Below are 10,553 nucleotides of genomic sequence, written 5' to 3'. Positions count from 1 at the left end.
GCAGGAAGGTGCCCAGGAGGGGGTCGGAGCTGCCGCGAAACCTCGCACAGAACAATCCCACATGCAAAGCCGGGCACTGCTGCTGTACGCCGTTAGGGAAATTCCCTTCCGCAGCTATTATATCAAGCAGTCTCTGCAGTATGAAAGTGTATTAACTTCATTAATACACTTTAGTTCACGTCGTATCCCACAGTGTAAAAGATGGTGGAGATCAGCTCATCGCAAGGACTGGGCGGCTGCCCGGCACTGGAAATGACCACGTCGCTTCTCGGGAGCGTGGGGCTGTCCGTGACGCTGCCGTCACAAGGGCCTTCGTACAGACCCTTCCAACAGCGCCCAGCGCGCAGGGAGAGGGTCGAGGTCAGGAGTGTGTCTGAGACACCTCGGGGACTTCACAAAAGAAAAAAAAAAGGATGTACAAAAGGATTCCCTGACTCAGAGGACCGCCCTTGGCGAGTGGAGGGCATCGTGCTCACTGACACGTTGGTTTCTGGCATGAACTCGATGCCCGAGGGCCTGAATACGCACGGTTTTGGAATGTGTTTTTTAAATGATGTAACCAATGACGCTTTAAATTATGCTTTTAAATGACGTATCCTACCAGCCCCCCCCGGGCCGGCCCCGGGGGCCGAAGCCTGCGGACAAGTCGCAGCATAAAGGCGGCGGCCTTGCCAAGACCCGGTAGGCCGCTTCCACCCGCCTCCGGCCCCTCCGCGCCCGGGCCGCCACTGCGCATGCCCGGAACCCCGCAGCGCCCGGACGGCCCCAACGCGCACGCGCGCCGGCAGCCCCGCCCCTTCCCTCGGGCCCCGCCTCCCCGACGCGCTACGTCAGCGCGACGCAGGGGCGCGGCGGCGGTTTGAATCCCGGCGGGCGGGCGGACGGGGGCGCTGCTGTCTCTCGCGGGGATGGCGGTGGTGCGGCCCTTCGACAAGCTCCCGGCGCTGAATTCCGCCGTCTTCCTGGTAGGTGCAGCCGCCCCTCGTCCCCGCCGTCCCCACCCGGCCCTCGGCCCTGCGGCCGGTGCCCGCCTCCCCCGGCTCCGCGGGCCGCGCTTCACGGGCGACGGCCGCGCAGCAGCGGCCGCGGTCGCGCTGGCCCCGCCCCCTCGCGGGGATAGGCTGCCTGGCTGCGATATGCAAATACGCCCACTGGTGGGATGGCCCCGCCCACGGGGGGGCTGGCCCCGCCCACTGGGGTCCGGTTCCCGCGGGCCCCCGGCGCGGTGGCGGGGGGCGAGGCGCGGGCCGCGGGGCCGTCGCTCTGACCGCGCTCTTCCCCCCGGTCCGCGCAGCTCGTGGGTACGGACGAAGGGCTCCAGCAGAAGCTGGCGGAGGCGATCCTGCGGGAGAAGAAGGACTTCAGGATCAGCATGTGAGTGGCGGGGGAGGAACCCAGTCCCGCGGAGCGCGCTGCTGCTGCGCAGATGTGGCCACATCTGCAGCCGGCAGACCGCCCGCCTCCAGGGCGGGCCGTGTGGGCACGGCTGGAACCGGCCGTGGGAACGGTTCTCGCGTATTCATCGTGTTCACACCACGGCACTGTGCGCAGATGTTTTGTTAACAAACTGCAAGGCTTAGAGAGGAGCACAGATACATATAGATAGATAGATATTGTTTTTCTCCTGGGAGACAGACAAGAATTAAACATCCTGGGATGAACTGGCACAAGTAGAATGCTTGCAACTGCTTGAAACCAAACAAGTTTTTCTGAGAGGTGTCCGTTGCTCTTGGTGGTCCTTATAGCCACTGTCTGGCTTGTACGCATGCCCGTGGTTTTCCTCCTCAAGCTGTTAAGCTGCGTTTGGAATTTTAACTTTAGCTACATGACAAGCCCCATCTTAAAAGCTTGATTAACTAACTTATTACCACATGGTGTCCTTGACAGCTCTCTTGCCAAGACCAAACGAGTTTAGTAGTTTAGGTGGCTCCTCAGAAGGTGTCTGTTATTTCGCTGCTGCAATCCAAGGCTATGCAGTAAAAGCAGACCCAAGCTATGTTCTGCTAGCCGGTTAGAGTGCCTGTACTGCTTTGATCATGGCATCTTGGATGCCTGTGCCAACTAATAGTAAATTAATTACCCAATTTTCAGTGCAAATCCTGCAGCCTCTGCTGAGCTGTGCAGTGCCGTCACTAGATGGCTGCAGGTACTGCAGCTGGGTGACTACCCAAAGGCATGGAAACCATGCTCGTATTGCAGAGCAAGAGAAGTCCCCACGCTAGTATCGCTGGGGAAGCAGAGGTTCGTCATGGGTTTTTTTTCCCTGCTGTGTTGCTTTGGGATTATACAGATTACAAAATAATATGGTGTCTCATCTGGCAGGTCTACCTGCCAGTTACAGCTGTTGGGAGCAAAATTGCAGGGCTGGGTTCTTTCTGTCTCTTCCACTGTGCGGGGGGGTAGGGGGAGGCTGCTGACATCACGTAGTGATGGTGCTTTAAATGTAGTAGAATTCCAAACCGTGGAGCTCCCCTACCCTGACAGTGAGATCTGGTGCTTTCACCACAGCTTCTCCCGAAGTTTCACCTTAAATTTGCAAGCTTGTTTGTATTGCAGTTTGTCTTTCAAGCACACTTGGCTCATATCTTGTATTAGTTTCAGAGTGTTTTTATTAAAGTGCATCTTCCTTAAAAATAGAAAACAAAGCACCTTTGTTTGGAGTCTGGCAGACAAAACTGCAAGCTGTGTGTGATTGACAGAAAGAAATGTACATCGTGGTCTGTGGCTGCTGGGGAAAACTGTTAAGTCCTTAAGATTTAGCTGCTAGAAGTAATATTACCCAAGGAGACCAAAATGAGTGTTTTTCTCTTGGCTTCAAGAGAGGAAGTAGATTGTGTGAGAGACTGAAATTCTGGGATTTTTTGTTTGCCCAATCTATCTTTCAAGTGATCTTCAAAAAATATGGTATTGATAATATTCTCCCCCGTGGAAGGCCCAGAAACGCACTGCTGACGCCTTCCCCCCTGCAGTGGGAAGGGACACAAAAAATCCCCACCCTGTAATTCTTCTTCCAACAGCTGTATCAGCAGTGGTGGTGTCATGTAGAAGGACACCGAAACTGACCTAGTAACTCCTGACACAGTGAAAAGGATAAAAAGAGGGGTATTGGGATAATAGAAGCTCTTTCAGAGTGATGACTTCATCTATAAAGCTATGCTAGTGATAAACTTCTGGTTTAAGGTTTTGCGAATACAGCAGAACTTTCTGTAGCGCGGGCGCCTGAGCAGGTGGCCTCTCCGGAATGAGCAGCGTCCCCACAATGTGACGGGAAAGCACTGACACATTTTAACTAGAACTTGGCAGCAAAATATACCAGTAAAGCATTGGGGTTTGCTTTATTAGAAAGGACTCTTCTTAACAATTAAATAAATAAAATGACTGCCATGCAGAGCCGTGGGGAGAAAATGTTTCTGTGAGTCTTGTTATGCTCTAATAAGCCTCCCATTATAAACCACCCTGTCTAGCAAGTATCGTTGTGGCTGTCAGCAGCTATGAGTAGGCTTAAGATAGGAGAATACCACTTCAAGAATCACAGTCTCTCTTCAGTGCCTATGTATTTAGTGATTAGCAGGCTTCCTGATAACTTGCTACATGGTGAACTGCAATGGTTTATGTGGTTATGGTTAAGTGGATGCTGCCTTGCCAAGTTATTTAGTTAAACTGGAAAATTTATTGCTTTTCAGTCACCTTGCTACATCCCTCCCCTTACCTTCAGAGAGAGATCACCTTCGGCCCAGGATAGACCTGATTGCGTTTATGATTGACATCAAGAGCAAGTACAGGTAAAAGAAGGGCAAAAATATGAGGGGGTGAAACTGATATTCTTTCCTGGATTGCTGGCTAAATCCACATTTTTAGTGTGTCAGAATTGCTGAGTAGTGGATTTCAAACCCAAGAGCTGCTGTGGTGTAACAGCTCAGTAATGTATACGGTGGTTTTCTGGCCTCCAGCAGTGGATGAGAACTGAACTGCTGTGTCCGAGAACACGCCCCTGTTGTGCACTAAGTTGCCGTAGCAGAGAAGGTGGAATTCGTGCCTGGATCCAGATATGTGATGATATGAACTGAGCTTTGGAAAGACGTTGTCTGTAAAATTAGATGGAAACAATGGTGGTGCTGTTAAGTTCTGTAATACGCAGACGGCTGATGCGTGCTGGGCAGTGCTACCTAATAACCAGCCAGCTGCTGCGTCTGTGTCCCCAGTTCACGGGTACTGCTGGTCCAGTGGGATCAGCACCTCGAATGTCTCTAGGCAAAAGAGAAAGGTCTGCAGGGATTGATCCCTTTTCTCTCATCTTGTGCTCATCTTTATAGAAATGATATTTGTGTCCCCAGGCCGTAAGTAAAGACTTGCTAACACACAAAAGTCGGCATTTTATTACTTAACTTGTGACTGATGATCCTGGGCTCTCATTTACCAAAAATGACAGGCCCAGCTGCATACTTCCAGCACAGATGGTGCTGCAGAAATGTGTGGGCTATCTCTTCTGAAAGAGCTGAAGTGGTGCTGAAGTCTCGTTGGATGTTAATGAATTTGGATGCTTAGTGTCCGCGAATCATGGAGGACACCATTCAAACTAAGTCTAACTGCTGAGTCTTGGGTAGAAAGGACATGTTATGGATTATTAAACAGCTGTGGGTATTACAGAGGTCCCTGCTGCCATGCTTTTAGCATAGAGCATGACTCTGCCGGCTCACAGATCGGCAGATGTTAACATCATTGGTTTTCTGATTGTTCTGAAAGTTATTCCCTTTGTTCTTATGCTGCACTGGTTTTACCTCCCTGTCCAACTGGATTGTCTGTGCTTTTCTGACAGCTTGAAGAATGTCGAAGCTTCCCTAGCTTATGTGGATGCCAGCTTCTTCCTGGGGAAAGTGTGCTTTCTTGTCACTGGGGGTACGTATGGCATCTGCCCTCTTCCTCCTCTCCAAGCAACACAACTGACTGTTGTTTTCCTTAAAACAAGGCAGTGACTTAACTTGAAACAAAGCAAAGGAGACCGGTGGCTTTGTTGAAAACTTTGTTTAAATTATATCTGAACTCATCTGCTTTTTTTTTATTGTTTTATTGCATAAAACACAGTTCTCTCATGCTCACTTGCTCTTTCCTTTTTGTTTTTGTTTTTTTTTGCCAGTCAGGCCTCTCTTCTCTGTCACTAATCCCTGAATATGATTTGTGTGATGGATTTTTATTTTTTTTCCTGTGGCACTGCAGAAGTCTGTTCTGTGTGCTCTCGCAGATCTCTCTTAATGGTAATCTTAATGAGCAGGGAGGAGCATATGATACTGTGGTAATAAGATGAATCTAAATGGATGAGCTACTAAACTATTAAGTATAGTTTTAATACAAGACTGGTGTCCCTGCTGTGTACTGTCTGGCCCGGTTGTGCCTCTAATCTTTCTCTCCCTCTCTCCCCCTGCCTCCAGCGCAGAGGGTGCTTTGTTGCATATCCTCTCTACTTCAGTTCTGAGGAACTGAAGGGGCCAGACCATACTGCTCAGTGTTGGAACAGAGGTGCTGTGTTCCTGGAGTTTAGAGATCAGGAGACCTAACTCTGGGGTGAGAAAGAGTCTTAGCATTGTCCTGTGCTATGGCTCTCCTACAGGAGTGAATTCCTCAGAGACATGATCACCCTGTGGTGCCACATGAGCTGGGAGGCTTCTGATTAGTGAGTGGAAGATTCTGCCCGTGCTGATAGTGTATTGATCCCTTATCCAAAATGTTAGTGTTACAGTACTCGGTAATGTGGCGATACTATTCCTGCTGTCGGTATTATGAAAGACCTCTGTGCTAATTCCTTTGCAAATCTTGTACTGTTCTGTTTTTACTGCTCACTGTTGCCTTGCCTGCTATGGTGCTCTCAAAATTAGCTCTGGATCATTGTGTGGATGTGGAATTTCCTGATACTTTTCTTCACTGAATGTTGATTACGGGGCTTGTAATGTGGGAAAACTTTTTCTGAAGTTGGCAGGGTGAATTACTGCAGCGTAGAGATGAATGCCATCTGGAAACTGGGAGAAGTCTACCGCAGTCCTGTGCTGTTCTGTGAGCTGGAGGTAAGGTGCTTATTTGGTGGCTGAAGGGATCTGTGAATTCCACTGCTCTCTGATTCTTAGGAATATCATAGATTAGCAATAAATATGTGTATGTACGCTACTGTCTTGCGGAAGTGCCAGAGACCAGACTCTTCCTACGAGAACAGTAGAGGTACGAGAGTCTGACTGTCCTTGAAGTGAGTCTTCTAGATTAACCACTCCTTCCTGTGCTGCTTCAAAGCCTCAGGAAGCCAAGTCTAATTTCACAAAGGCTTCTCTGATATGCAAAGCCTTGGTGCACTTGTTTCTTGAGGCATTTTCTCTTCCTGGGAGCCCCTGAGCTGTGGTTTGCCATGTGACTCTCTTGCCCACGTAATGCTTCCTGTTGGCCAGGCTTTGTTGCTTCGCAGGCTGTTTTGCCGTCTGATATGCCGCTCTGTCCAATTACCTGCTTGGCCTGAAAGGCTGGAAGGGAGAGTTTGGCATTCAGTGGTAGCACACTTCACTTTTCTGTGTACTCATCGTACCACCCTCAGAGACCGCTTCCCCACCAGCAGGCAGTATCTGTGCCTTTGGCAAGCCCCTGCGGGTTCTCGGCTGACAACGCTGTACCTTCCTTCATGTTAGGGGAGTAAATGGGCCTGTTTGGGGTTTTCTGTAGCTAGCTGCTCTGAACCATATTCAACACCTGCCCTGGTTCTTTCTTTTAGCACAGCTTAATACTGCTTTTCTTCTTTTCTGTTGATTAAATAACTTCTCCATTTTTGTTTCCAGTTGGAAGGGGTACGAGTTGCCACCGCTCAGCGACTTCTCCGGATGTTACAGATCTGTGCCGGTCATGTACCAGGAGTTTCTGCCTTGTCCTTTGGCTCACTGATGAGGAACTCTGCTGATGACTAGCTTCTCATTGTGAGAATTCAGCAACATTCATCAGTATTCTCACTTCAGGCATTCAAGCTGTTGCAGTTGGAATCACATTGGGAAGGTTTTTTGCCTGACTTGTCATGACCACTCACCCAGAACTGTTCCTAGTTGCTAATCTCTCTAGAAAAGCTGGATTCCTGTTCAGTGGATGGTGCAGTGGAGAGGGCAGTTTGAACTGGGGATTTCTATCCGTTGTTACATCTGAATTGCATTTCATGACCAAGTTTGAGTTTCACCCACTTTGCCAATGGCCAGGAGCCACGTGTTTTACTGAGAGAATACCAGAAGAAGAGGCTGCTATCGCAAATGCCGTGTGTCATGGTTGACTGTCTTAGTTCCTGAAGTACTAGAGAAGAGGCAGCAGGCTCCTGCTTCCTTTCAGTTGAAATATGGCACCTTGGGCTAATGTCAAACCTTGCTGACAAGTTTTGTCTCCACTCCAAGAGAATAATGGGGAAGGAAGGCTGTCCTGCAGCTTCTAGGTAGACTGCAATTGGCAGTTAATGATCCAGCTGTGTGAGCATCTGCCCAGTGAAGGGCTCAGTATTTTCACGCCTGGTACCTAACTGAGGAGGAAAGGACTTAAGGAAGATGATCTAGCACCTTAGCTTTCTTTTAGATCTTTAAAGAAAAAGGCTCCATTTCTCAAGGCCAGGGTTACAAGCAACCCTAGTCTTTGCTCGTGATTTGGACAGCTGTGGACTGCTCTGCTGCAAGTCATTTCCCGCAGACCAAGAAATAATCCTCCAGAGAGGTCAAACCTTCTCCGAGTCAAGAAATGAAGAGGTGAAGGGGCTGTAACTGAGAGTGTAGCAGCACTTAGTGTGTTACAGCCACGGCAGGCAGACCACAGGAGGAGAAACATGCAGCCAATAGTGGAAATCAATCTTCACTCTCAAAGTAGAGAGCCATAGAATAGCTTTTCTCTCTCTCGTGCTCTCAAAGAGCCAAATCTAAGATGAGGTGATGTTGCTGGCCCTCCAGCAAGCCTCTGCAAATTGGGCAGTTCAGCTCCAGAGAGCTGCAGGACTGCACTTGTCCTGCCAGCAGCCGTAGGGCTGAGGCTCTGCGCTCCGGGGCTGACCAGAGGTGAAACACAGCCTGGACTATAGCAACATACAGAAAACACATGTTGTCTCTTGCAAGGTGGGCATATGCTGTGTATAACCCCTTAACTAGTAGGTTCTTATCAGCAGTAATTCGTGCCTTACTCTAACTGCAAGTCAATAGTGTGTTTTGGAGTTTTAAGTTAATAAAATGTATAATATTTAATAATTAGTTGTATGCTCTTTGTTTAGGTTTGTGGCATGGGCTCTAAAATGTATGAATGCTTGCCCTGGTTTGTCCTGGCTGCGAGGCTGGTCCTTGCTGGCTGTATGAACTTCTTTATTTTGTGGGCTGCAGTCACGATTTCAGCCAGGTGGTGGTGGCAGAAGCTTTCCAAATGCAATCCTTCTGTACGCTGAGTTGAACCACCTTCCGGAGTGCAGTGTTTCTTGAAAGGCTGGGGTGTTTCTTACCCAGAATTGCATGCCAGGTAGAAATGAAGTCTAGAGAGAATGTGTGAAGCTCCCCTCTGGTTTAATTTATTTAATCCCTAATAGTCTGCTTTAACGTTTCTAGGTGCAGAGCTCTAGCTGTGTGTGCTGTTTCGCTTAGCTTGTTCCTGACATCTGTCTGTGAGCAGGAAAAAGCAGAACGCAGCACTGCAGGCTTAATCAGCTGTGAGTGTTGGCAGTCCTTGCAAAGACAGCTCAGCAAGGCACAAAGCCTGTATCCTTGCTCAGAGGACACACAAATCCTAGCTCCAGTCCTATTGTTGCTGGCAGGGGAGGGATGAGTTGTTTGTCAGCTGGAACAAAAGGAGCTAAACCATTCAGCTGTGTTATGGTGCCCAAAAGGGCTGGACTCTGGCTAAAACCCAGAGGAGAAAGATGTGCAAACTCTCCTGGCCACGTAAGAAGGATTGGGAGCTTAATGGGCCTGCCCTACTTTCCACTAGCTTTGTGATCCTGAAGGTACTAGCCGGGAGTTTGCCACCGGAGAGGGGCAACCATGCTCAGAAATGGGTTTCCCTGTTGGCTATGCTGTTGCAGCCTCGCTCTCTCTGTGGGTCCCTCAAAATAAATGAGAGCATGGTTTAGAATAGACTGGTTTCGATTTGCTCTTGATGTGCAGGTGCAGTCTGGGGGAGGGAAGGAAGGGCTGCAGCAAGAAATGAGCCATTCTTTCGTGTCCTCCGCAGCTGCTGTAAGGTAAGGAGACTCTTCCGTCTCCGAGGTCACTCTCCAGTTGCCGCTAATAACTATTGGACTCGGGTAGAATCCCTTTGGCCTCAAGAGTGATTTTGCTGTGCTTTCTTAACTGGTGAAAGCGAAACTTTCTTTGGCTACCCCAGAATGCTTTGTAGCCACCCACACGTGCTCGTGTCCGTTCCTGCACCTTCAAACACAGGGTTTTTTTCCACTGCCGTGTTTCAGATGCGGTATTTCTTTCCTGCTACTGCTTTCAAAGAAGTAAGATGCTGTTTGTACTTCCTACAGGTGGCCAAATCCCAGCTGATACAAAGTAAAATCTAGTTCCTTAAGAGCAGCATCTCGCTTCACCTTGGGGCAAATATTTTTCTTTATCTTAGGAAAAAGTCTTTACTAGAACTGGCAAGGGAAGTGGAGCGTATCTAAGAATGTGACACTGTGTCTCAGGTCCATCATGTTTTACAAATGAAAGTAGTTGGGACACATCTAAAGCTACAGCTTCAACTACGTAAATATCTCTAGGAACTGTCAGCTATTAGTTTAGACAGGCCATAACACTGCCCCTACCAGAGAAGACACGGCAGCTGAGGATATCTTTCATCTGGATGGAATAGCCAGGGCTAATGTTTGATAAAGGTCTTGTGTAAGTAGTACTTGGATTGGGATCAGAGGCATGGGAGGCCTGAAGCTGAATTAAGGCTAGTGACTCAGGTTCTGTTGTGTTTAAACATCGTGAAAGAGCTTGCCAAGCTGGCTGAAACCTAAACGAACAGAAATATTTTGGAGTTACTTGTTTTCTCTTCCGCGCTCTGTTGCCTTAGTTCCCTGTCTCTGTGCAGGTTTACAACAAGAAATTCCTCCCCCCCATGGCAAAAGTACCCATGAGCATTGCTGGTTTGACTCTTTCAGTTTGTGGATGTGTTTTTTGTCAGCAAAATCAGTGTAGAAGTGTTTTAATTAGTATAGAAGACCTTGCACAAGTTGCACTGGTGTAAGCTTTGGTCATGCGGTGTGGGGTTTTTTTTTCTGCGTGGAACTGGACGAGGCTGTAATAGAGTCTCTCCTGCTGTGGCTGTTTGACCCACAGGATTTTGTCTCCAGTCCAGTCCTGTGAAGAAGATTTTGTACCCTCAGCCTGCTGGCTGAGTGGCTCATGGAGGTGCTCTGCGAGAGATTTTAGCACATATCAGCTTGGTTAGCGTTGCCTGTTGGGGTTATAGCTCTCTCTCAGCCCAGGTTTTCCAAGGGAAGCTTGGGGCTTTTGTTTTTTCCCTGGCTTTGCTACACCAGCAGTTAAACCAGACCAACTTTTAAGCGTGAGAAGACGTGATATGCTCGG

General features: G+C 48.8%; 1 protein-coding gene across 1 annotated transcript; it reads left to right on the top strand.

Annotated features, from left to right (window-relative positions):
- Positions 1–885: 885 nt before the first annotated feature.
- On the top strand, positions 886–8,234 carry CENPM (centromere protein M). Its single transcript, XM_075428311.1, has 6 exons — positions 886–965; positions 1,295–1,374; positions 3,684–3,782; positions 4,817–4,896; positions 5,965–6,056; positions 6,810–8,234. Exons 1-6 carry the CDS (start codon positions 909–911, stop codon positions 6,933–6,935), a joined length of 534 nt encoding a protein of 177 aa, XP_075284426.1. The 5' UTR covers positions 886–908; the 3' UTR covers positions 6,936–8,234.
- Positions 8,235–10,553: the final 2,319 nt, after the last annotated feature.

Source organism: Opisthocomus hoazin, chromosome 8 (genome assembly GCF_030867145.1).
Source record: "Opisthocomus hoazin isolate bOpiHoa1 chromosome 8, bOpiHoa1.hap1, whole genome shotgun sequence".
Taxonomy (NCBI): Eukaryota; Metazoa; Chordata; class Aves; order Opisthocomiformes; family Opisthocomidae; genus Opisthocomus; species Opisthocomus hoazin.
Note: the sequence above shows the minus strand (reverse complement) of the source record. Positions and strands in the feature narration are given on the sequence as shown.

Coding starts and splice junctions, on each gene's coding strand:
- CENPM (XM_075428311.1), top strand. CDS start 909: ATGGCGGTGGTGCGGCCCTTCGACAAGCTCCCGGCGCTGAATTCCGCC. Junction 966..1,294: donor TGAATTCCGCCGTCTTCCTG/GTAGGTGCAGCC, acceptor CGGTCCGCGCAG/CTCGTGGGTACGGACGAAGG. Junction 3,783..4,816: donor GACATCAAGAGCAAGTACAG/GTAAAAGAAGGG, acceptor CTTTTCTGACAG/CTTGAAGAATGTCGAAGCTT.